The sequence below is a fragment of the Rhinolophus sinicus genome, linkage group LG04 (genome assembly GCF_036562045.2).
Source record: "Rhinolophus sinicus isolate RSC01 linkage group LG04, ASM3656204v1, whole genome shotgun sequence".
Lineage (NCBI taxonomy): Eukaryota > Metazoa > Chordata > Mammalia > Chiroptera > Rhinolophidae > Rhinolophus > Rhinolophus sinicus.
The window spans coordinates 188,980,035-189,006,248 of record NC_133754.1 but is presented as its reverse complement, the minus strand read 5'-3'; the positions used below and the strand labels follow the sequence as shown (position 1 = coordinate 189,006,248).

Here is a 26,214-nt window from a genome sequence, read left to right as displayed (position 1 = left end):
CTAAACAAAATGACCAAAGAGCACACTGGCACTTAATTAACATCACCAGTCACTGGAGAAATGCAAATTAAAGCACAGTGAGACATACGACAGACCGACCATGTTACCATGTTTCCCCGAAAATAAGACCTAGCCGGACAATCAGCTCTAATGCGCCTTTTGGAGCAAAAATTAATATAAGACCCGGTCTTATATCACGTTAGATAAGACCGGGTATTATATTATATTAAAAGACCAGAGCATAAGATCAGAGCTCTCTGACGTCTCCTCACTCAGGCCTCAGCCAATGAGCTGAAGCCACACCTGCACTCGTCCCAGACGGAGCGCTTGAAACCTTGCCTCCTGGCTGTCTCACCAGCCCAGCCTGACGCCTGACACCCGTGCCGAAGGGACTCTTGCTGAACTTGACTCTCTCTCATCCTTTTTCCTAAGACTCTGTTGGCCTTACCTAACCCTATGGCTTGTAAACCCGTGTAACCCTCCTGTGTGAAACTGCTCTACCTCCACTACTGGGGGCTATGCTCTGGCCAAATCCCTGATTAAGGCCCGTGGGAAACCGAGTCAGTAGGACTGGATCCATGGCTTTATTCTAATGAAGTCTGACATTGTGGAGAGACACCCATGTGTGTGAGACTGCTACTGTGATAGCCACGTCCCGCTCATGACAATCAGGCAAAACTAATCACGGTATCAGAAGCCAAGATAGCAGTTACCCGGGGAAGCGCAGGGCAGACGGGAGGAGCTCAAGGGGCTTCTGTGGTTCGGGTAATGTCCCCTGCTCGATCTAGGTACTGGAGACATGTATGGAAATACACACAAAATATGTGCATTGTTCTGCATATGTGTCATACAATAAAAATATTTCCCAAAAAAACACCACCTTCATGCTTTGGTTAGAAGTTTTACTGTTACTGAACCTTGTTAAGGGATGGACACACTACAGAACCACAATGACAGATTCAGGCAGCCCACTTCGGCTGGAACGGAAAGGAAGAGGAGGGCAGCCTGAGGTGGACGTGGGGGTACACTTGACCATCCCCCACCCCCATGACGACTGGCATCGTGTTCCACCCTCGTGCTCGTTCACAAAACACAGGCAAACGGAGAGCATCAGGGAGCCACCAAGACTCCCTCGGCCTAAACGCGTCTGGAAATCTGATGGGGAGGAGAGGCCCTAGGCTTCAAGACAGAAATCCACAATTTCTTAATTAGCAAACAATCTTCCAACTACTCAGGACAGAGACCCGCAGGCCTCGCAGCCTGGCACCTATCAGGAGGCCAAGGTGTCATCAGGAACCCCTCCGTCCCTCCTCCCCTCAGGAACTGGACTTCCTGGCAGCCCAGCGTCTCCTGGTAAAGTGTTCCCACTAACAGCTGGAACAAGCCTGCCACTTGGCACCGCTAATGAGTTCATGGCTCTGGGCAGTGAAGACTAATGATTGTAACATCACAAAGCAAGCGGATCAGACTCACTGTGCCAGGTTGACAACTCAAATCCAGCTCCGACATATTCTTGCTAAACAAACTTTTTGGACACAGACCTACAGCTGATGGAGCCTTCAGCCCACGCTGTCCAATCGAGCGGGAGCCACAAGCGGGAGTCATGGGAAATTTTAAATTCTCCAGTCACCCCATTTAAAAAAAAGAACTAGAGGGGCGGCCAGATGGCTCAGCTGGTTAGAGCGCGAGCTCTGAACAGGGTTGCTGGTTCGATTCCCACATGGGCCAGCAAGCTGCGCCCTCCACAACTAGACTGAGGACAACAAGCTGCCACTGAGCTTACGGAGGGGCGGCCGGATGGCTGTTGGTTAGAGAGCGAGCTCTCAACAAGGTCGCCGGTTCAAGTCCCGCATGGGATGGTGGGCTGTGCCCCTGAAACTAAAGATTAAAAACGGCCACTGGACTTGGAGCTGATGGGCCCTGGAGAAACACACTGTTCCACAACATTGCCCAATAAAATTTTTTTTTTTTGCCCAATAAAATTTTAAAAAATAAAATAAAAATAAACAATAAATAAATTTTAAAAAAAGAATTAGAAACACAAATTACTTTTAACGGTATTTTATTTAACCCAGTACATCCATCGTGTTACATCTCAACACGCATCCGTACAGGGTGCTGACGTCATGCTCTCCGAAGCCCCATGTGTCTGTGGCAGTTACGGCACCTCTCAATTCACACTAACCATATCTCATCAATCAGGAGCCAGGTGCCCAGCGGCCACCACACTGGAAAGTAGCCGCCAGAGCTTAAATGTCAACGTCAGGAAATATGGAGGACAAAGGAGCACATTCAAATATCATCAGAATGCAATCAGCAATATAAGGCTGTGGGGAACTTTGGGAGAAATGAAGCATTATCTTCAAAACATAATTGCAAGAGAAAAACAAAGACATGGAAATCAATATAATGAAATTTAAGATATCCCGATCCAGGGCAATAAATGGGCCGTACTTTGTTCCTAATTTGAAATGAAAAAATCTGAACAGTGACTGGATACTTACTGACTGAAATATTAACTAAACTGTCCACAGATGAAGCAGTCTGAGAACTGCTTCAAAGCGCCTGAGGATGGAGTGGGACCGGGCAGGAGCAGGTGAGTGCTGAAGCTGCGGGACAGGCATCCGGGGCTCATCCTCCCACCGTATCTACTTCCACTCAGGTCTGAGAAAGTTCCATAATAAAAGGCCCACAATAGCTACAAGTGCATTTGCTTCATCTGCTCCGTGATAACACAGGTGGCCTACCTGCCAGGAGAAGCACTGAGTGGCTGGGGGACACGGGAGGGAGATGTTTCATTTTTATACTCTTTCATACCTTTGAATTTTGAACCATGTAACTATCTTATCTACTCCAAAAGTGAAATGTAAGCCTCCGCACCCTGCCCCAATCATGGGCCTGGCCATCCTGCCATGCGGCAGGCCCAGGCCTACTCACAGTTCCCTGCTTCCACTCTGGTCTTCCTTCCATCCATTCTCCACACAGCAGCCAGGGTCATCTTTTTAAAATATCCTCCCACGCCTAAAACCCTTCACTGGTGGTCTACAGCGCTCAGGAAACCACCACCGTGTCGCCACGGCCACAGGCCCTGCGCGCCCTGTCCTGCTTCACGCCACTGACCAGTACTCCCACCGTGTACCAGAGGACACAGTCTCACCACCATGTACCAGAGGACACAGTCTCACCCAATTCATAACCAAGGAAACTGGACCATGTGCGTAACGAACACCCACAGCTAGTAAAATGTCCGATGGGTGCGTTCACAGCCATGAAAGGAGACGCACGCAGCACACACGCCTGATGGTCACTGTAGGTGTGCCAAAGTCACACGCACGCTCATAAGGATCAGAACAAAGCAGACGACAACTACCGTGTTTCCTCGGAAATAAGCCCTAGCCGGACAATCAATCAGCTCTAACGCATCTTTTGGAGCAAAATTAATGTTAAGACCTGGTCTGATTTTACTGTAAGACCGGGTCTTATATAATGTAATATAATATTATAACATAATATAAGACCCGGACTTATATTAATATCTGCTCCAAAAGACACATTAGAGCTGATTGTCCAGCTAGATCTTATTTTCAGAGAAACACGGTACTTGGCATTTTTAGGTTTCTAGGTTTGTTTTCTAATTTGTTAAACTCCTTAATTTTCCCCAAATGGTACACACTGCGTTTGGCATTCCCAACACAGCTCGGCACCCTCTGGCCCTGGACTGAGTCACCTCCACAAGGTCTTCCCAGCACCCACCCGGTCGAGCACAGGCCTCCTGTTGCCATCACCCTCGGCTGTCCTGCGTGCTGACATCTGCTCTTTACACTCCTCCAGTCTGTGCCATCAGGGACCACTCTGAACACTCGTGTATCTTCTCACACAGCACTTCATAAACACTTGGCGTTCGATAAATGCTTAGACCCCTTGGAAAGAGCCTTCTAAATACATTCTGATAAGAACTTACACATCTATTGAACGGGGATGCAGAAAGCAGTCCCAAATTTTTTCACAATAAAATACCAACTGACAGTGACATTACTGGAAAAGTGACCTCTCCCCCAGGAAGACACCATCTCAAAGGAAATGCCATCTTCCAAGAATTAAAATTATGGCTTCAACGTTTTGTTTTTCAAAATCCAAAACCTCAAAGAGTTGTTTTTGCTTTTGTTTTTTTAAAGACCAGGAGCTAAACAAAAGCAGAAGAATAAACAAGAGGACTGCTGCTTCTGTGTCCCACCTGAGGTCGGTAGGTGGGCTGAGACACCTGGGTTCCAGGAAGACTCCCACTCTCCATGCAACTTGCGGGTGAGAATCGAGCTGAGACCAACTGCCCCTGCCGTGAGCTAACGGCATCCATCACACATGGCATGGCCAAGCTTCCACATGACAAATGGAAGATTCCTAAAGTGGAGAGCCCAAAATACGGCTCTGATGAGCTGATTACTTTCAAAGACAAAGTCAACAAAATATGGTCAAATACACAAAATTGTGTGGTGCTACGACAGGAAGCAGGAGCAGGAAACGAGGGCTCCAGCCCCCACACTGGCACTGACCACACGTCCTTGGGCGCAGAGAGCCGAGGTGCCTTTCTTGCCCTGGCTGAACCATTGGATTCCAAACCTACAAACTACACAGTAAGACCCCACAAAGGCAGCCCTACTCATGGGACGCTGCACTCTGAGTGTGGTGCAATTTCACCTCTCGAGATTTACAGTAAATGCCTCTGATTTCTAGATGGCAGAACAGACTTTCCACCCCCTTCTCTTATCGAAGATCAACTGAAGACAAGAACAGGAAGGAGAGAGAAACTCCACCCAGGAGACATTTGAAACCCCAACACAAACCTGACTAGGAAGATGGAGGAGAGAGGAAAGCATGGGAAGGCGGTCAAGGACAAGGCGCAGGCTGCCGGCCCACAGAACCGCAGAAAGGCTCAGAAGTGGGCTGATGCGTGGAGCTAAGAAGGGTGGGTGTAAAACCCCGCAGAAGGAGCACTGCACTCTCAGGTCCCCAGGCCCCTCCTGCACACTCAGGCACATTCCTCTTCTGAGGTTCAGCTCTGCAAACTCCACTTGAAATACACCCACTTGGGGACAGCAGGCACAAAGAAAGACAGGAGCAAACCGCTCCACTGACAACAGGTAAATTAGGGAAAGGCTCCCCACTGAGCGCCGGAAAGGCCGTTCTCCACAGCACCCAGCTCACGCCAACAAGGCACGCAGGACGGGGAAGGATCCTTCTCCGAGGAAACCAAACCAGTGGATAGTAACATTTGGAGGAGAGCCAGCAAAAAACATTAGTCATCACCATTTTCAGTGAAAGCAACAAGTAAACAAGCCCCCCAATCAGCTGGCCATTTTTATCACTTTATTCTCAAAGGTGAATAAACAGCCAAAGGGAGGGTCACCAGATATTGGAAGGTTTCCAGCATGAAAGAAAGAGACCAAAAGACACCACAGCAAAGAGTAGCACAGGGCAAACAGGAAAAACGCAAGAAACACAATTTTTTAAATAACTTTTTAAAAAATTTAACTGTAATTTTAAAAAACTTAACTGAAATTAGGAGATAAGCAAAGATATCATACACATAAAACAAGAACAGAAGACATTAAAAAAGGAGCAGAGAGAACCCAAACCAGTGGATTTGAGACCTGGCTTCCAGTTTTGACTCAAACACTTACAAAAATTCTCAAAAAAAAAAGGAACAGAGAACAGTACAGAACACGAAAATATGAAAGCAGAAATTTAAAATTCAGTAAAAAGAATTGGAAAGTAGTCAAACATGCTCCCAAAAATAAACAAGAGATCAAGGCACGACAAGGAAATATTTTAAAAATTAGAATACTTAGTGATGGAAAGAGAACTGACTCTGGAAAGAGAACACACAATGTGATATATAGATGATGTATTACAGAATTGTACACCTGAAACCTATGTGACTTTACTAACAATTGTCACCCCAATAAACTTTAATAAAAATAAAAAATAAATAAATAAATAAAAATTAGAATACTAAGTACAGGAAGTCCAACATTCAAGTAAAGGAACTAGAAAAGGAAAATGCAGAGAAAATAATAATGAACTATCTCAAATATATTGTACCAAAGTTTCCTATAAATGAAAGGGCCATCCATCTAGCTCCAGATTTCAGGGCCAATTAATACACTGCGTGATAAGTGAAAAAAGACTACCACTGAGGTAAATTATGAAAATTAGGAAAATCAAGGCTGCAGAGATGCTAAAAGTTAAGTGGGGGAGGGGGGGACACTTACCACAGATTAACTCAAACTGGACTTCTCCACAGCAACAATAAAAATTATAAGGTATTGGAGCAACAACTTGAAATTAAAATGACTCCCGACCTGGAGTGCCAAGGCCAGCGAGCGTGGTGGTGAAATAAAGGTGTTTTCAGACATGCCAGCCCCAGAATGAGCCCCACAAACGACTGAGAAGGCACTGGGAAATGTGCCCCAACGCCGTGAGCGACCACAGAGGGGGCCTAGACATGGGAAGTGGCCCCTCACCCAGAAAGGTGGGGAGCATTCCCAGGGTGACAGTGCGGCAGCCAAGACGAGCACCCTGACTCGGTCAGGGTGACCACGCACGGGAACCACTGGAGAGCTGACAGGGCTGAGGGTGAGGAAACTTCTGACAGAATGAAAGGTGTGAGAACCTGAGTCTGAGGTTCAAAGGAAACCGAACAAGTGAAAAACAAGGCAATTACTACTCCAGGGAGGAAAAAAGGCTGAACAATTGTACTTTACCATCCCGCCCAGCGTGGCACAAAAATGCCCTGAACAGACCGATAAAGACTCTGGACATAGATTTAACCAAAATTGTGAGTTTTCTAGGTAAGAGAGCACGTATGAAGGAACTGAAATCATCCTGTACCATTAGTGGACGCCAACAGAGAACCCCTAAAATTGGTCAATAAAGACATGACAACACAGCGTGAACATGCAGTGAATGTTGGTGTCACAAGGCTGCTGCCTTTCTAGAAAGGCGGGAGAGGAGGGTGGCCTCTTTCAATAGCAATATTTGACTTTTTAAACTATGTGCAAGTGTATTTATTACTTCAAGAAACAAAAAACAAGGTTAAAGAAAGAGATACACAGTAACCACCCTGCCAGAAAGGTACAGGATTGGCCTGGGAAGGCCCTCCTGCCTGTCAGTTCCTCAAGACAATGCACCGCCCTGGGCTCTGCTCTCGGGTGGTCCTGAACATACATGAAACTCCAGGAACATATGTGAAACCCTAAGAACCCCCACTTACTCATCCACAAAATGGAGGTGGGGGACGCATTCCACCTCCTTAGTTGTTTTGAGTGTAACAAGGTGGGGACTATCACTCCAGGTCAAGGAGAGGAGAGACTAAACAAGCAGTCAGGTGAGTTTCAAACGTCCACTTTGCTGGTTTAATCATTTGGTAGTTAGTGAACCCCGGCCCAGTAACCACTTTTCAGCTTTAGTGGCAGCAGATGGCCCACGCCTGCCCACTGTCCAGGAGGCCCCTCCAGCACAAGCACTTAGAATCACAGATGTAAACCTTGAGCTTTCATCAACTTATAATGACCAAAGGTATAATACGTGTTCAGCGAGCACAGGCTCTGGACCCAGGCCACTTGCATCCATCTTCTCTGCCACAAGGTCTGGAACCTTGGGCCCCCCACGCCTGTTTCCTCATCTGCAAATGGGGACGTCCGCCATAATGTCCTTGTCAGACTTCGATGAGTGCATTCACTCAAAGGGTTGGACACAGGCACAGGCTCCGTAAACAGGCTCAGTCAGGGCTGCCCAGGGAATCAGAGTCATCGGGGCCCTCTGCTCATCAGTTATTTATTGAAAACCTACTATGTGCCAGACACCAAACAAGAGCTAGTCGGTCCTCCCCCAGGTCTCGTTTCCTCACCCGCTAAGCAGGAAGACTAGGAGAGGACTTACCTAAAGGGTTGCCCAGCGCCCACGACACAGCAGGCGCTCATCACAGGATACCAGGAATCATGACCTGTCTTCTCTCCCACAAGCCTGGACGCGACTGGGGGTTCTCTAGTTTACCTTTCTGTTCCCGGAGCCTAGTACAATGCCTTGAATGCAGCAGGTGCTCAATAAACACTCCTTATGTTGGACTTAAGAACCCCCCGCACCTTCTGTGTCCTTGTATCAACACTCCCCAACAGTGCAACAGAAAGGCAAATAAACGAAAAGACTGCACGGCACCTGGGTTAACCTAGACTGTAAGTCAACGCACCAGGTTATTGCGACAGCCCCGTATCCGGCCGCAGCGCTCAGATCTTCCCAAGTCCCGCAGTTATCGCTACACATGGAGTCGTTTCTGAGGAAACCTGCGAGGTCATCACTTTTTCCCCGAACCGGCCCCTACGTCGGCCCTGAGACCGCGCCGTGTCTGCCTCGCACGGGCGGGGAAGCCGCTGGTCCGCCTCCCAAGTTTGATTTCTGAGCAGCTACGAGCAAGGAAACCAACTACCCTTGAGCACGAGCAGAGCAGGCCCGGGGCACTAACAAAAGGCTGGGGCCCCGTCGGTCCACAGCCCGGGCGGGCGGCGTGCTGAGCCGCGCACGGGAGCCGCGCACTCCCGCTGCTGACAGCCGGCGGGGCCGGGCAGCTTTGTGTGGGAGCAGCGCGCCGGCCCGGCCAACTTTCCTTAGAGACGCCGCCCTCCTATTCGGAACAAAGTGGAAGGTCAGCGGGGCGGCGAGAGGCGCCGGCGGCGGACGGCCTCGCCTCGCCCGCGCCGCGAAGTTGGCCAGCTCGCCCCACTTTCCCTTTTGTCCTCCGCGGCTTCCGCGGGGCTCGGCCACGGCCGGCCGGCACGCGGGCGGCGGCCTGGCCTCCTCCGGCTGCGCACCGCACGCGCCCCGCCGCACCGCCCCCGCCCGCGCCCGCACAAAGCGCGCCCCAGGCAGCGCGGCCCGCACGCCCAGGGCCTCGGCCCGGCCTCGGCCTGAGGCGCGGCGGCGGCGGGGAGGCGCGGGCCCGCCCTCAGGCTCCGCGCCCCGCCCGCCCGCTCGGCGCCCCGCCGCGCGCCCCGCCCGCCGCCGGCCCCGCGCCCGCCCGCGCCCGCCGCCGGCCAGCCGGCCCCGCTCCTCACCTCGGCATCGGCGGCGGCCATGGCCCGGGCCCGCAGCGTGGCCCCGCCCTCCCGCGCGCCATCGCCCCGCCCGCGCCTCGCGGCCCAGGGCGGGCGGGCCGGTCAAGCGCGTCTGCGCCTGCGCCCGCGCCCGCGCCTGCGCGATGCGGCCAGGACAGCGGCGCCCGCGGCGCGGGCCTGCGCCGGCCGGAACCGGGGCGCGCCGGCCTGGCGGGGGCGTGGCCCGGCGGAACGGCCTTCCCCACAGCCGCCGGTCGGGCGGACGCTGTCCTCCCGTTTTCGCACACAAACACCCTCAGTCTGCATAGGCATTCCGGTGGGCTGGCCGGAGGTGGCGAAGGACCCCTGACCTCTAACCCCGGACACACATGGGTTCCGTCGGCCTTCGCAGACCCCGACTTGCGTCCCAGGGCGGTGCCCCGGCTGGGGATGTGCCCGACTGGGAGGGGTGTGCGCTGGCTCTGGGCTGCGTTGGGATAGGTTGTGCTTAGCTGGGGTTGGGGGTTCCTGCTACGAGTGTGTGCCAGCCGTGGGCCATGTGCTGACTGAGAAGGCTGCCCCGAGCGGGGGCGGGGGGCAGGGACTGTCCCAAGGGGAGGATTGCCCCAACTGGAGAGGATGTCTCAACGGGAGGGTTGCCTCATTTGGAATTGCTCCGGTTGGGGGAGGTACCTCGACGAGGGGCGATGCCCGGCTAGGGGGTTCTGCGGCCAGGAGCATAACGGGACTGAGGGAGGGTGCTTTGATTGGGGAAGATGCCCCGCTAGGAGGATGTGCCCTGGTTGGGGACAGTGTCCCGATTGGAAAGGCTGGGGATAGGGCGAGGGATGTCCCATTGGAGAGGACTGACCCCGTCTGGGGGTGCTCTGGTTAAGGGAGACGCCTGGCTTGTGGTATGCGCCAGTTAGGAGGTGTGCCCCAGCTGAGCAGTGTCCCCGATCACCCCAAGCTCCAGGCTAGCACCTGCCCGTCTGCCTGCCACCCAGTTATGCTCAGGGCAAGACCTTTTCTGCACACCAAACAGCGTTCCTTGGACAACACTGGCTTAGACCACCCGTTCCCCACCTCCAGACCAGTTTCTCCCATCCCCTGGGAGTTGAGGAAAGCAGCATGGACTCAGGAGGCACTGAGTTGAAGGTTAACCTGCCTCCCACCACGTGAGAGCTCAAGTCTCATGGGAGAGCTCCTGGAAAATGCCACTTACTGTCATTGATAGTGCTCACAGGTACATAGGAGGAAATGGAACTTGCAACATGGCATAAGTACCAAAGAAACCTTCCCAGGTTTCTTTGGGGCAGCCGAAGTCTGCTTATGACAGGCCAGGGACCCTAAACTCTGTCTGGAGCATAGGACAGAGGGTTCAGAGCAATCGTCCTTCATGGCCTGCATAGCCCAACCTGACCTGCTTTCACCCACACCTACCTCTCTGGGACCATCGTTTCCATCTTTGTTCCTGCCTTGGACCTTAGTAACGCTTTTAGCTCAGATGTCTGTGTGGCTCACTACCATCCTTGAGTCTTCATACTGCCTCTTCAGGATAAACCTTCCTTTGCCACCCGACTTACAAACCTACTTCACCCCAGGCTCCCTGGCTTTTACTCCACAGCCGTATTCCCTGTCTTCCCCACTACAGTATTAGTCCTGCACATCGGGGATTCTTGTTTTGTGTACCCTAGTGCCTAGAGCTATTCTTGGCAGTAAATATTTGTTGAATGAATAAGTGAGTTAAAGTGTGGAGAAAAATCCTTTACCTGGCAAATGCCAAGTATGAATGAATGTGTCAGAAGTAGGCTACACTTCCATTTTGCACCATCAGCCCAAGTGCCCCTATCCTTGTATGATCACTGGTGACTTATGTCAGGTGCCATTCTCATTGCATGACTGTTAACTCTGTAACCGTCAGGCCAGTCATGAGACCTAGACTCTGTTCTTACCACATTCTTTAAATGAGCAAACCAAAGCAAGGGAGTTGAGTGCATTCAAGGATGGGATTCCAAGCCACGCAGACTTTCCTTTCCATGAGGCTCCAGCTTCCAGCCCATGGTTTCCAGACTATCCTACTTGTGGCACACTTTGTGCTTTTCTCCAGTATTCATCCTCACCTTGTCCCACAAATAGTAAAAGTTTAGCCAGGCACATGGCTGCCTAAGAGTACATTTCCAGAGGGTGGTCATGGGATGTGTGCAAAAGTGATACAATCTAGTTTCCAGCCCATCCCCCAAAAAGTTAAAGGTGCAGGCCCAGTCAGCTGGGTGACCGTGAAAACTGCAACAGCCAACCTGTACCCAGGGATGAAAGCCTCAATTAGAGTGACAGTTTCATCACCAGGCCAAATCTTCAACCTCTGGACTGTTAAATGTTTGAGAAATAAACTATCACATTGGGGGCGAGGGGGTGGCTCGACCTGTCCCCTCATAGTACCATGGGCTAGTTATAGATTAAGTAACTGAGACACCTAGCCAAGGTCAGCCCTCCACCATATGGCAGAGCTGGAATTTTAACCCATAGTCTTAACCCCACCTCCAGTGTTTCCCAAAGTTCGGTCCAGGACCACTGGCCCCATTCGGCATGGAAAGTCTGCAGGATGCCCCTTTGGGAAATGTCGCTCTGCCAAACCCTGACTTTTTGTTTGCTCTTAAGTTCCTTGAGTCCTAGAGACAGTCCTTCGTAGCGCAGACCTCGGGAGTAGGCCTGTGTGTTCTTAGTTGGATGGGAGGCGAAAAGCAGCATCAGAGCCAGACGTGGCAGTGCTAACAGCAGGGACGTGACACTTGAGGCCAAGGGTTAGGGCAAGCCCTCCCTTACCCCCGAGTGATTGCTTCTGGCACAGGTCTAAACCGCGCTGCGCAGAACAATGGGTGCTGGACGGGCAAGCCCACAGTGTTAACAAAATGAAACGGGTTGTCTTCGCCCTACGTCACTCATTTTAAATTAAAGCCAGGATTCTGGACACGAAACCCTGGCCCGAGGGCACATCCTAAAGCAGAACCGGGGGTCCAAGCACCAGCCCCGGCCCCAGGTTAAACGGACCCAACACTCGTAATCCGCAAGGCTGGTCCCTCTCCGCGGCCAGGAGGGCTCCACCGGCCTGCTTTCCGGCCCAACACACCCGAAAAAAGGGGCCGGGAGACCAGGAGAGGGGCACGCTCCGAGAAAGAGCCAGAGGGCTCGAGGGGGGGCAGAGGAAAGGAGGCGCGCTCGGGAGGTAAGAGGGCGGGGATCAAGAAGGGCTGGAGCCTGGGAGAGCCGGGCCTGTGGAGGGGCGTGCGTCCGGAAGGGGCGGGGCTGAGGAGGGAACCCAGAGTGGGGCGGGGTCTAGGAGAGGGGGTGCACCCGGAAGGGGTCCGGGCTGAGGGATCCTCCAGGCTGGGCCCGCTACGCACCCGGCCGCAAGAGGGCGCCCGAGAGGCCGGCCTGTGCCCAGCTCTACAAACGAAGAGCTTTATTTACATGGCGTCGCTCCAGTCCCGTCCCGCAGGTAGAGGCCAACTGCAGGGGACTAGAGAGGCGGCACAGAGGAAACAGAGGGGTACACCGGCGCGGCGAGTCCTTAGTGGACAGGGCCAGGCCGGGAGCAAAGGCACGAGGCCCTGGGCGTCCAGTCCCAGGGCAGAGATAGGCCCGCGGGGGAGAAGGCAGTGCGAGGTCAGCTCCCGGGGGTCAGGCTGGGGTCAGCACCGCTGCAACTCTGCTCATAGGACGGCGGGGCCTCTGCGGAGAGAGAGAGCAAGGTCTGCATGGGGCCCATGGCCCTCCCTGCCCCAGGGCCCAGGCCCCCACTCACCATAGGGGTGGCACTGAAAGCTGTACTCCGGGGGGAGGATGGAGATGCTGGTGGTGGGCACCGGCCCTCCAGAACCCTCTGCAAAGTAGGGCACGGTGGCACCTGTGGAGATGCACAAGGCAGGAGCCACAGGGTGGGAGGCGGGGCTGCAGTCCTGAGGACCCGGCTCAGGGGTGCCAGGCACGGAGCCGAAGGTGGCAGGCTGCGGCTGCTGAGAGTGGCTCTTGGTGAAGAGGGAGACAGGGTCTGTGACGTGGGGGCCGCCAACCACGGCCTCGACATCCTCCTGGGGCGGTGCGGAGGGCACCACAAGGGATGGAACACCAGGGGGCGGCCCGGGGCCTGGCTGAGGGCTCAGGGGGGCTTGGTTCACAGCGATATTGCCGATGAAGATTGGGAGGGTCACGGTGGCTTCCGGTGTCTTCAGGGAGACCTGCGGGGGGGCGCGGGGGGGGGGAGGGGGATGGGGAGTGAGGGTCTGGCCGCGCCCCTTCTCCCGCCCCGCCCCGCCCCGCCCCTCTCGCCCCGCCCCCAGCACCTGCAGGTAGTAATCCACATGGATGAGGCTACAGCCCGGCAGGGCAGACTGGGGCAGCGCTGGCAGCAGGATCTGCTCCTGCCACTGTGAGCGCCGCCAGGCCTTGACGCCCGCGCCCTCCACCTCCGCGATGGTCCGCAGGTCGTAGATCCAGCGCTTGGCCTTATAGGCCACTTTCTGGGGAAGGGACAGCCTGTGAGCCTGGGCAGGCAGGCCTCCCCCTCCCCAACTGGTGAGGTCTCTGACCTGAAGCAGACTGGCCATCACAGGGCCGGTGGCCTTGCCAGACTGATTCTCGATGTCTGCCTGCAGCCTCAGCACCTGGCCAGCCACATAGCCCCGGAGGTCAGTGCTGGCAGTAAGGACCACGCTGCCCGTCTTCACCAGCTTGTAGGAGAACTTCTTGGTGGTGGAGGCCACGTTGGGTTGCTTGGGGGATGAGGGGAGGGCGGGAGGGGGTTGGCCATGTGTGCAGGCCAGATCCCTGGAGGCCCTGACCAGCCCTGCCACACCCTGCCCTGGACACAGTTCGGTCAGCTGAGGACACAGAGGCCACCGCCCTTCCTCACCTCTATATCTGGGATGCTATTCAGGTTCAGGGGACTCAGGATGTAAAACACGCAGCTGCACTGATGGTCCTTGGAGAAACGTGGCGTGTGAATGGTGGCCTGCACCTGGTGCACAATCTTCCCAAAAGGGCCCTCGAAGGATGTGGGTGCTGTGGCTAGAGAGACAGCAGGCACTAGCACCCGAGTGCCCCGATGCCAGCCCAACCCATCCCCCACCAACTGTCACCACCAGGCCTGGCCAGGCTGGGCTCTCACCAGGAAGCAGGAACTGGAAGGGGAAGTTGTGCTCTCCAGCAGGCAGGCTTCCTGCAAAGACAGGCAGGAGATGTGGGAGAGAGGGGACCTCAGGAGCCCTGAGGTGACACCACAGGGCCCAGACAGGAGTAGGTGCTGCAGCCCACTGGCTCACATTGCGTCTGCTGGGTTTCCCAGCCCGTGTCTCCAGCACCACAGCTGCACAGGGCCGAGGCCTGGGCAAAGGATGGGGGACAAGTGCTTAGCTTCAACAACAGAGGGGGGCAGGGCTGTTGCAGGGGCTGGAGCCCAGCCCCATCCATGAGAAGCTTCCCAGCCCCTATCAGGCTATGCCCAGGGCCTGCCAGAGGGAGGAACCCATCAGAATGCACAGTCCCGGGAGAGGGGGGACAGGCCAGGGATTCCAGAGGCAGATGAGTAGGCTGGACAGACAGTCCCCACTGCCAAGCAAGGGCTGCCCCAGGGTGAGGGAGGACAGGATCCCAGACATCCTTGTCGGCCAGGGCTGCCCTGGGATGTGTGGGGGGAAGACAGGCTCCCAGATACTCACTCTTGTCAGCCAGGGCTGCCCTGGGGTATGGGGGGGACAGGCTCCCAGACACTCTTGTCAGGCAGGGCTGCCCTGGGGTGTGGCGGGGGGACAGGCTCCCAGACACTCACTCTTGTCAGCCAGGGCTGCCCTGGGGTATGGGGGGGGAATAAGCTCCCAGACACTAACCCTTGTCAGCCAGGGTTGCCCTGGAGTGGGGGGGTGGGACAGGCTCCCAGACACTCACCCTTGTCAGCCAGCGACAGGACGCTGTTGAAGTAGCCCTCCTCCACTACCCATGCTGTGCCATTGGCCTTGTCAGAAACCCTGCAGGAACCTGTGCAGCTCACACGGATGGCTGTAAGAAGGTGGGGGGGGGGGGTAGCGTGAGCCCCAGCCATCCACCAAAGCAGGCCCCTCCCTGCCCCCAGCACAGGGATCCAAGCGGGGCTGGCAGCACCCAGGTGATAGGCAGCGCCATCCAGCTGGGCCCTGGGAAGGCCAGCAAGTGGCCTGCTGCCGTTCAGGAACACCTCCTGCCCATCCCCCATCTTGGGGTGTTCCCAGGGTGTTGAGGCACGGAGTGATATCTGTCCTGCCATGCAGAATAGGAGGGCCCCAATGGTCACCCAGAGGGCCCCTGGGTGACCCCCAACTTGGTAACCTTGACTCCAGCAGTGCCTGGGCCCACCAGACCTGTGAAAACCCAGCTCCCTATAGGTGATGCTTGGGATACCATGAGGATCAGAGGCCTATGGGGCAGTTGACCTCTGACCCCACCTTCGAGCTGCCTCACAGGCAAATCACCTCTGGGAAGCACCCCTTCCCGCTCCAGGAAGCGAAGTGTAGCCTCATGCTGCAGGAATGTGGTCAGACACGCCTGAGTAGAAAAGGTCCCCAAGTCTGGCACCCTGGAGGGTGGGGACACCCTGACTTCCTGGGCCAGTACTACCCAGGAGAGCTGATTTTCTGCATGGAGAGATGGCCTGGTCCTCCCCCCTCTCCTCACTGGAAGCACCCAGACCAGGGACCGTCACTTTTCTGTGGTCAGGAACTTGAATTCCTCAGTCCAGGAAACGTACGGGGTCTGACAATTAGGTTCACAAACTCATCCTAGAAAAAGCGCTACATACCTCATGGCTGAATATCACTACAGTCACCTTTGAAGTACTCCCCTTGGGAAGCTATGCACTGACGCCAGCACCTAGTCCACCCCTCAAAGCAATTTTGGAACTCTCTTTCTGGAATGGCCATCAGAGCTGTCACCATATTACCCTTGATGTCCTGAATGTCATCAAAATGTCTTCCTTTCAATATTTCCTTTCTCTTCGGGTAAAGAAAGAAGTCATATGGGGGCCAGATCAGGTGAGTAGGGAGGGTGTTCCAATAGCTATTTGTTTACTGGCTAAAAACTCCCTCACAGACAGTGCCCTGTGAGCTGGTGTGTTGCTGTGATGCAAGAGCCATGAATTGTTGGTGAAAAGTTCAGGTCGTCTAACTTTTTCACGCAGCCTTTTCAGCACTTCCAAATAGTAAACTTGGTTAACTGTTTGTCCAGTTGGTACAAATTCATAATGAATAATCCCTCTGATATCAAAAAAGGTTAGCAACATCGTTGCAACAAGTTTGCGAACTTAATTGTCAGAACTTGTATGCTGAGTCCACTATGGTCAGAAGGCCGTGGCTGGACAACCAGGTACAGCTGGACACCAGGGAGGACACCACAGCTGGAGACCCAAGCAGGGAGGGGGCAGGAGCTTAGTGAGGGATAGCCCTGCGGCTCCACCCCTCCCCTCCCTGCAGGGCTGAGTCAAGGCCAAAGACTTCGGCCTCCCTGCTCAGTCCCTCTTCCTCCCCTGATGTGATGGTCAGGTGAGGGGAAGGTGACTCAGAACAGACACCTTCCTGACAGACCCACCATGCAGGAAGAACCTGGTGTCCCAAATCCCTGGGGCCAAGGGTCAGCCATACCAGGAGTGTTCACAGGCTCCCCAGGCTGTCCCCACCTTGCTGATGCAGGTCTCCTGTTAGTCACCCATGGCACACCGACCTTCCTTCCCGAACCCTCAGCTCACCCTCGCCCCCAATGGCACTGCCAGTGAGCAACCCTCGGCCTCCATGCCAGCCTAGTCTCACCTTCCAGACCTCATCCCTGCTTTCCAATCCACGCTCCGTCCACCACCCCTTCCTAGGGCCAGACCTGGAATTGTCCCCACCCTGACATCTGGAACGCCGGTGGTGCTTAGACAAATCAGCACAGCCCCAGAGAAACGAGGCAGGGGAGTGGAGTAACCTTGATGGGGAGGGTGACTGAACTGACGCAAAGGCGTGCTGGTGGGTCCAGACACCATATCGCTTTAACCCCCCTTGAATCTGGCTGCCATTCGAATGCTGGGATCAACAGAGTATGCTAGAGGGGTGCAGTGGTCCCCAGACTGGCCCAGTACCAGCCAAGCACTGTCAAGTGACTCCAATGGATGGCACACAAATTGCCCTGCTTACCTCTGCCCCAATTCCTACCCATAATGCTGTGAGATATAATAAAACGGTTGTTCTTAAACCACTTAGTTTAGGGATGATTTGTTACTTATGGGATCATAGTATCAGATAATAGGAACCAAGATCCAATCTCACTAGAAGTCAAGGACACTCAGGTAACTTTCTATCTAAACCCATCAGGTTGGCAAATATTAAATATTCTGACATGTTGGAGAGCAGGTAGGAACAGGCACTCCCTTACAAAGATCAACGTGCAGGCTGATTCGAGGGCCCCAGGGAAGAGCCAGGCACCTGTGCTACACCTCTTCACACACATACCCGAGGCCCAGTGGTTCCCCTTAGCATCTCACACAATTTTCCCAGGAGCCCTGAGCAACACTGCTCAGAACAGCAAACCACCTGGGCACAGCCCGCGTGTCCAACAGCAGGGTGGCTAAAGCACTCACCCACCCACCTGGACCCAGCCCCCAGAATTCAGGTGAATGAGCCATAGGAAAACAAACCATCAAACTGACCCTCGGGCTACCACAGAGGCCCACGCTGTGACCTTGCCAACACCATGCAGAGGCCCATTCTGCGCGCGCGCACACACACACACGGAGGTCCCAGTCACCACCTCGGGGTCAGACATCCTTTCCCTGTCCATTCTCTTCTCCGTAGGAGAACTGCAGGTACAGGAGAACGGACACACATGCACGCCTGGCCCTCCTGCCCAGGCAGGGGGGTCTGTTCCTGTAGGTGAAACCATGCATGGCATGGCCCCAGGATAGGGCAGGTGTGTTCTGGCAAGGTACAGCCTCCACCGCACTGCACTGTGTTTACCACGGTTAATCCTAACGGCGCTCCGAGCACAACAGAACGCAGGTACTGAACTAATGGGCACCCCTGTTTGGCATTTGGGGCTGCTCTGGTTCTCTAAGGAAAATCATGTATTGTGTTCCTGGGTGATTTCTGGAACTTTCCTCTAGAGCTAGCACACCCACCTATCCAGGTGCCAGCCCTCCTCCCTGGCACCACCTGTAGTCTGACCATCAAGACTTCTGTTCACTCCTCATCTGGTACTAAGAGTCTCTCCAACCCTCTGCCAGCTCCCACAAACCTGAGGTAGCCCAGCCTTTGCCATGTCCTTGCACTAAAGCTCTAGCCTGCGGGCCTCTTCTCTCTGTCCTGTTTCCAAATCTGTAATATGAGAATAATAACAGCATCCACCTCGCAGGCTGCTAGGAGGATTCACGGAGTTCTGGACCACGGGAAGTGGGGAGAATGGCATCTGACCTCTGACGAGAATTCAGTGAGCTGGGAGAGCTGGGGCTGCCGCTGCTGTCTGGGCACTACCCTGCTCATTGCCCACCTCGAGAGCAGAACATCCTGTAGAGTCAAACTGTCATGGTGGGGGGCGGGCCAGACCTGTCCAGGATGGGGGCGGCGGCTGTCCATAGAGGAGGACAGCAGCTCGCAGTCCTCAGTGCGGACCAGAAGTGCTGAACTGTAAACCACGCAGGGACCTGGAGGCTCAAGGTTCAGAGGGAAGCCTGGCGGCTGTGGTTTTGGCCAAGCACACCAAGGTGGAAGAACACCCCACAGGGCCACCTCACACAAGGTTACACTCAGAACCTGGGATTGGGCAGAGGGCCTTGGGCTGTAGCTTTGCCCCCAGCACCCTGAGGGGGGAACCATGAAGTCCCACCCAGGCCGCTGTCCACAGGGCCCTAGCGAAGCCCCTGCAGCAAGCCAATCCCAGCACAGAAGCCCCAGGTGTCTGCACCAGCAGAGGGATAGGCCAGGAGGGCTCAGGTTCTGCTCCCAGAGGCCCACTGCACCGGGGGGGCCTGGGGCTCAGAAGGGATGAGCAAGACACCTCCAGCCAGCAAAGACAAGCTTAGACTGGGTGGAAGCGGGTGTCCGGTGGGCCCTGCTGGGGACCCTCACACGCAGCTGGACTGACTGTGAAGAGCGAGGCCCTGCGCCAGGAACATGGGTGTGTGTGAAAGCGCAGCTTGGGCCAGGCTCCAGGTGAGGACCCAGCAGGTGCGGGGTGCAGCGCACACTAGAGACCCGAGAGGGAAGGTCGGAGGCTTGCATGTGTCTAGATCAGAGTGGGCTTCGGCAAGGTGGACAGGCTCTAGGCTCCCGCCCCCCGGAGGCGGAGACCACAGGAAGGGCAAAGGCGGAAGGACTGGGCCACCGGGGCTCCATGCTCTGACCCCACCGCCGCCGGCCTCCCTCCCCGGCGAGTCTGAACCGCCCCGCCAGCTCTACCCAGTCCTCCCCACAGCCGGGGGACCCGAGTGGAGCCCACTCTGGCCCCAGGCCGGCGGAAGATAAGGGGAAGGTGTCCCCGGCAGCGCCTCCGGCAGCCGCTTCCGGGAGCCAGGGCCCTGCCGCAGGTGCTAGCGCAGCCACCTGAGCCCCGCCTCGCCCAGCCCGCCCCGAGGGGACCCGGCGCCCACCTCGAAAGGGCAGCGGCGCCCCCAGGCGCACGCGCACGGCTCCCGCCAGCGGCTCCCCAGGGCTGTAGACGCTGCGGCCATGGCTCAGGCAGATCTCGAAGAGCTGCACCCGCCCCATGCCGCCCGCCGGCCCCGCCGGACAGCCTCTCACTGCCAACCCCGCCCGCCAGCGGACCCGCTGAGCTCTGAGCACCGCCTGGGTTCGCCCCGCCCTCGGCCCCGCCCCCGGCCGCCGACCGTGACGCCCCCGGGCACGCCCCTCGCCCTCCAGGACCGTCTCCCGCACCAAGCCCGCCCCTCGACCACGCCCCTCCCTGGCCCGCCCCAAACTCGGCCACGCCCCTTTCCCACTGGTTTGGTGCCGGCCATTCCCCCTCCCTTCCTGCCGGTCCCCAACCCCCCCAGAGTCGGCCCGAAGTGTGGAGGTCCGGCCCGGCTCCCGGGAACCCAGAGCACCGGCGTCCCCTGCTGCCCCAGGAGAGCGGCCGGCTCACCTGTCGAGGGGGCGGGGCCGGGTCGCCACGGGGTCGCTGGGACGGGCCCTTCACCCAGCCCCGCGCGTCACTCGACTGGAGGACGTCACGAGGGCGGGCCGACGTGCCGGGCCCCTGCTGCGTGCGCTCTGGGGTCCTGGGCGCTCGGGGTGGGGTACCGGGAGAAAGCCGTTTCGCGCCGAGCCAGCCCTGAAGACACGGGTGCTGGGCGGTGGGGGCCCGGGAGACCTGCCGCAGCGCAGGGCTGGGAGAGGAGGGAGAGCTGGGCGGAGGCTACGTGGGGTCGGGATGCGCTTGACTCTGGGATGAGGAGGGATGTACTCTGGTTTATCATTTCAAAACTGTGCCTCTGTGCAGAGTGAGTTGTGGAGGCGGGGCGCGTGCACGTGGGAGACCCGAGAGAGAGTCTGGAAGGGAGAAGGTGACGCTTACTCAGAGAAGCCTACCGCTAGTTAAACATGGGCCTGCCTGAAGAAGGGCGTGGCGGTGACGCTAGCTTATTTTCTGATGGAGAAAACTGGCCTGGATGTAAGTTGTTTTTGGTGTGGGAGAAAGTCATGACAAGCAGTCTCAGGTGCCCATCAGCCATTTGCTTCTATGCATGAGTTTGGGGGAGACAAAGGACTAAAGATTTGTTAGACGCTTGTTTGCAGATGGTAACTTAAGTCAGGGTGTTGCTGACATCAGAGTTTGGAGTGAAAGCCACAGAAACCTAATCTAGCCCCTCGGCAAAAGGAGAGGGGACTTCCAGGCTGGAGGGGTCCCGGTGGGCCTGGTGAGGAAAGGGAGGGGCCAGGGAGCCCCAGAGGAACAAGGATATGAAGCCGACCAGCACCAGGCTTCACCTGGCTTCCTTGAGGCCTCATGTTCCAGGAAGGAGGGTCTGATTGGCCACACTTGAGACACTCTCTTGTCAAGACTGCAGATGGGGAACTCCTCAACAAGGGGTGCAGGGTGCCCATGGGAAGGGGGAGCCCAGAATGCCAAATGTCCACAACAGAAGTCAAGAAGTGTTTCAGGAAGGAAGGAGAGAGATGTGTGTTGGCCGCTGCTGAGATGGAATAAATGAGGACAGAAAACAATGGCCTTTGTCCCAGATCATCTTCTGTCTCCCACAATCGGACCCCATACGGCCCTGCACAGCCTTTATTCTGACCCTATCACCCACCCTTGCCCTGTTCTGGAAACTACTGCTATGTCCTCATATCTGCCATCAGCACAAACGTCCTGACTTGTAAGTGTAGTTGTTTATTTTCCCACAACTCCTGTACCTCCAGGCCTGCAGATGGGGTGGATACCCTTCTGACTCCTTGTGACCACTTCCAGGCTGTGGACAGAAAAGGGGTCACAGATTGAACCTGACAAGCTCAGGGAGGCCAACATGGCAGGCCCTACAAACTCAGAACAAAATCAACCACACAGGGTGGTCTGAACACACAAATTCCTAACTAAAAGCCGGTCACGGTGGGGTCGTGTCCTGGGCCTGTAGCTTCCTTGACAAAGGTCAGTCTGTACCTGAAGTGAGCCTGTCTGTTGTCTTTTTGCATCTAAGATAACATGTCAGAGTAATCTCCTCTTTTCTGGATCCCTCAGGGCACACCCACCACCAGAGCAGGAGACTACAGAACCCCTCATTGTTGTCTGTTCCCCGAATACCATCTCTGTGCACTTTAAATGCTAATTATTAACTATCCTGCACCCACCAATGTGAAATGTGTCTCTTGCTTTTACTTTTTATCCAATCCTAGAGAGTTCCCTGCTTTGCTTTCTCCTGCCCCCTTATCCTCCCGCCCATGGATTCCCTGTAACCCTCCTTCCGGCTCCTCCTTAGATTCTAATGTATAAAATAAACTGCAAAACTGCCGTTCTCTGGAGCGAGCATTTTCTGAATCCCCTACGACTGGCAATAGTCATCAATTTGGCCCAAATAAGCTCAGAGAGATACTCTACGAGTGTGAATATTCCTTATGCCGACAGGGCCATCTCCCCTCGCCCTTGAAGCTCCCAGCTTTAACTCGTTTTCTTGGTAATGATCCACCAGCCTCCGCTGTCACTCCTCTCCACAGCCAGGTCAGCTCCTGACTCACTGTCACTCTGTGCAGTACCACTCTTGCCAGAATTCTTAGCGATTTCAGAATCCACATAGGTGACCCTTCCAACCTCCTGGCCTCTGTCTTAAAATGTACCCAGGATTAGTTTTAATCAGGTAAGGTGACAGACACAGAGACAGTTGCTTGCAAGTCTATTACTTACAGTGCCACACCATATAGGGCCACGTGGGGAAGTAGCAGCATAGCTCCGGAGGCAGGGGGGAGGGACAGCACGGCCCAGAGCCCACATTGTTTTCTGTGGGAAGGAACAGTGAGGCAGTGCAGGTGAATCTGAGCCCTTAGGATGGGACAGTGTCAGCAACTTCAGTGGGCTCGGCTAGGGGGCAGGCTTTACTTGTCTAGTACCTGTGATTAGGCAGCTGGTGATTAGGAAATCCTGGCCCGAGTGTGGAGTTAGATGAAGGAGGTGGCTGGTGTGGGCTCTGCATTGGTTGGTTTGCTTGTGGAGGCGTGTTTGCTGTCTCTAGGAATTAGCTAGCCCTGGGAGAGGCAGGCTCTCCCCAGCCAGCAGGAGTCCCCAGATGTCAAAGTGAATTACAGAATAAGAAAGCCATGACCAATACAGCTCTCATTACCCTGACTCCTCTAAGAACCTTCTCCAGCTGACAGCACTTGATGGCATGGTCAGTTGGTCTGCAAAGATGTCTGCCAACCACTTCTCCCACCCCTTTACTTAAGTTCACGTTGTTCCTGCCGTCAGAAGGTGGGTTCCATTCTTTCCCATTGAACTTTACCTGGCAGAACTGGGATGGAAGAGATGCCATGCCAGTTGCAGGTTCTTGGGAGGCCCGAGATGCCACGTAAAAATGTCCGGTTAACCTGCTGGAGATCACAAAGGGAGAGACAGAGTGCCTGGTCACGTGAGTGACACCAGCTCAGACGTCCTGCCTCAATTACTCCCCAGTGACTGGCTGTGCGAGTGCCATGGCCGTGTTAGCTATCGACTACTGCAGCACAAACCACCCGTTTCTTATTCGTTCTGAAAATAGGCCCCCAAGGAGGAAGGTGGGTGTAGTGACCAGTCCTCAGGCCTGGGCTGTGAAGTCCCATAACTTTCTACCACATTAAATGCATCAAAACAGTCACAGGTCCAGTGCAGGTGGAGCACCACATACATACAGGGAGGGCGGACACTGGTGGTGAGGACAGGAGACAACCGGCCTCACCAGCCAACAGCACAACCAACCAGTTGAGCCCAATCGAGATTCCAGAACCATGAGAACATGAATAGTTGTTTTAAGCCAGTAAGTTTGGGGTGGTTAGTTATGCAGCAACAGGTAACTGGAATGGATATTGGTACTTAGAAGTGACACATTGCCACTACAAAATTCCAAAGTGTGCCACTGACTTTGGAACCCAGCAGCAGGTGCACACACCTGCAGGGCAGTGAGGACATTGCTGATGGAGGCTGGAGACAGGGTGAGCCAGGATGGATATTGACAGAAAAATGGCAAGACCATTGCTTGTGGTAACGTGGAAGACAGAAAGTGAATCTAATGATTTTCCTGGCAGCGGCTTAAAGGGCCAGTTGGCTTCTTTCCACACAAGAAGGCAAACCAAAGGGAGGGGAGTGTTCTCAAAAACATTTGCAGTGCAGCTTTTGTCTAATGGAGTAGGTTATAATTTGATACATAGAAAATCCACAGTTGTATTTTTATTTTGTTTTAATTGGGGAATATTGGGGGAACAGTGTGTTCTTCCAGGGCCCATCAGCTCCAAGTCATTGTCCTTCAGTCTAGTTGTCCAGGGCACAGTTCAGCTCCAAGTCCAGTCGCCGTTTTCCATCGTCAGTTGCAGGGGGCGCAGCCCACCATCCCATGCGAGAATTGAACCAGCAACCTTGTTAAGAGCTCGTGCTCTAAATAACTGAACTATCCGGCCGGCCGACCCTCCAGCAGCTCAGCAGCAGCTTGTTGTCTTCAATTCAGTTGTGGAGGGTGCAGCTCACTGGCCCCTGTGGGAATCGAACCGGCAACCCTGCTGCTAAGAGCTCGTGCTCCAACCAACTGAACCATCCAGCCACCCCAAAATCCACAAGTTTTTCAAAAGGGTTGTATTCTGCTTGAACTCGAATGGACAGACTATGAAATAAATGAGACCTTTTGGCCCCTAACTTTCTACAGGCAAATGGCTGGCTGAGGAAGCTACCCAGCAGCAAACATGGGCTACTTCCTATGGAAAAGGGAGGATGACAGAGGTGCAGGGCCAAGGTCCTGGAGAAGCCAAGAACTGCTAAAAACAGTAGACTAGGAGAGCTCTTACAGGGAGCAGACAATCCATGCTAAAGGTACATCGGACAGATGCCTGGCTGCATTTCAAATTGCTATAACCAGTGACTCCAGAGTGCACGCCTCCTTTTTCAAAGGGATGTCTAGCACTTGTCCTATGGAATGGAATGTTTGGTGTTGGGGTGCAGATAACAGCCTCTGCAGCAACAGGAGCCACACTCGACGTGCCTCACCCACACCGGGCCCTTTTGAGCATCATAAAACAATGGACTCCAAGCCCAGTGCCTTGATGAGACAGTAATTCTGGAGGTCTTAGGAGGCCCTGGGTGCAGTCTTGCTGTGGCAGGGGCCGCAGGGCAGACTGGGCAGGCTGGTGCCACTGGTGCCCACCCGCCCACCACACTTCCCAGAACTTGTGCTTTGCTGCACAGCCCTGCGACACCGGCTCTGGGCTTGCCTGCATGAATCGCTTTGTCCAGTGGGGTACTAGAAAGCATAATTCCATCGGAGGCCCAATAAATGCTTTCCCGATGGAAAGCGCCCTCTATGCTGTAAGGAAGTGCAGGTGTCCTGCCCGGCCATGTGGGGAACCCTGTACAGTGAGATACCACACAGAGACGTTATGTGGAAGGGAAGTGAGCTGCTCCAGTGGAATTCCTGAGTTGAGTGCAACCAAAGGAGGGACCCAGCTGCCGCCCCCTCTGTCTCCTTAGCCAGAGTGATGCGTTGAGAAGCTACTTCTCTGTTCAAATCCTCCAATGGCGTCTCTTGTTGGTTCACTCCTGGTTCACCTGTCTGGTCAAAATGGCCACCTTGATTTTTCAAACCCGCCAGATGTGTTCCCAGTTCAGAGCCTTTGCCCTGACTCTTCCCTCTATGCCCACGTCTCACGCCCTCTCCTCCCACTGCTTGTTCACACTGACTTGTCAGTGCGGCCCTGCTCCGCTCAGCACCTTCACTGGGAGCCCCAACACTGATCCACTCGTTTCCCCACAGCGTTCACCACCTTCGCACACGGGCATGCGACTCACTCATCACAGGCCTTTTCTGCCTCCCTCCCTGGAGTGTGAGCAGGGGGTTGACATCCGTTACGCGCCCCGGTGTGGAGGCGTTTCGGTGGGGAGCGGAGGTGAGAGCCCCGCTGGAACGGACGCCGGCAGACCCCGGTGAGAGGCAGCGCCCCGCCCAGACGTCAGGCCCTGGAGCTGCTGTTTAGGAAGGACCCGGACCAGACGGGTCAGTGCCCTGAAGTCGCCCCGCCTCAGTAAGGGAGCTTGAGGCGCAAGGAAGTTCGGTGTGGCCAGGGCTGGGGGCGGGGCCGTGGTCCCCACGCGGCCTCTGTGAGGAGGGGGCGGCGGGCGTCCGGGGAGGAAGGAGGGCGGCCAGGGGCCCTGCCAGCGGGCCGCATTCAGCTCGGGCCGGGCCGTCTTCAGCGTCCTGCAGGCACTGGCCACCCCAGACCCTACTCCGCCGCCGCCTCGCAGCTCCCGGCTCCCGTCCGTACTCGGGGCCGCCTGCCGGCTGCCCTGCGGACGGACGCCGGACCGTTTATGAGGAGCCGCAGCCAGTCCTGCATGGGCCTTCCAGACGGCCCGGGGCGCGCAACCAGGCCCCGGGGCCGCGCGCAGTATCGGGGGTTGGTGGCCGGCG

The 26,214-nt window shown here is 55.5% G+C and overlaps 2 protein-coding genes across 11 annotated transcripts in view; both read right to left on the bottom strand.

Annotated features, from left to right (window-relative positions):
- EHMT1 (euchromatic histone lysine methyltransferase 1) overlaps positions 1–9,220 on the bottom strand; it is a 126,042-nt gene extending 116,822 nt beyond the window's left edge. For 3 of the 10 annotated variants that reach the window (XM_074331457.1, XM_074331463.1, XM_074331460.1), the window contains exon 1: positions 9,108–9,216. In XM_074331457.1, the coding sequence (XP_074187558.1) occupies positions 9,108–9,128 (21 nt within the window). In that variant the 5' untranslated portion in view covers positions 9,129–9,216. Of the gene's footprint in view, positions 1–7,938; positions 8,192–9,107 lie in introns of those variants that run through there. The other 7 variants (XM_074331464.1, XM_074331466.1, XR_012496030.1 and 4 more) reach the window with 6 other exon arrangements.
- Positions 9,221–12,532: 3,312 nt separating this feature from the next.
- On the bottom strand, positions 12,533–19,914 carry ARRDC1 (arrestin domain containing 1). The gene is made up of 8 exons (XM_074331467.1): positions 19,732–19,914; positions 15,030–15,140; positions 14,254–14,304; positions 13,999–14,153; positions 13,676–13,858; positions 13,430–13,606; positions 12,892–13,324; positions 12,533–12,818 (listed from the first exon to the last, which is right to left on the bottom strand). The coding sequence occupies exons 1-8, from the start codon at positions 19,847–19,849 to the stop codon at positions 12,754–12,756; spliced, it is 1,293 nt and encodes a 430-aa protein (XP_074187568.1). The 5' UTR covers positions 19,850–19,914; the 3' UTR covers positions 12,533–12,753.
- Between the last annotated feature and the right edge of the window lie 6,300 nt (positions 19,915–26,214).

Coding starts and splice junctions, on each gene's coding strand:
- ARRDC1 (XM_074331467.1), bottom strand. CDS start 19,849: ATGGGGCGGGTGCAGCTCTTCGAGATCTGCCTGAGCCATGGCCGCAGC. Junction 13,859..13,998: donor ATAGCATCCCAGATATAGAG/GTGAGGAAGGGC, acceptor TCATCCCCCAAG/CAACCCAACGTGGCCTCCAC. Junction 12,819..12,891: donor CTTTCAGTGCCACCCCTATG/GTGAGTGGGGGC, acceptor CTCTCTCCGCAG/AGGCCCCGCCGTCCTATGAG.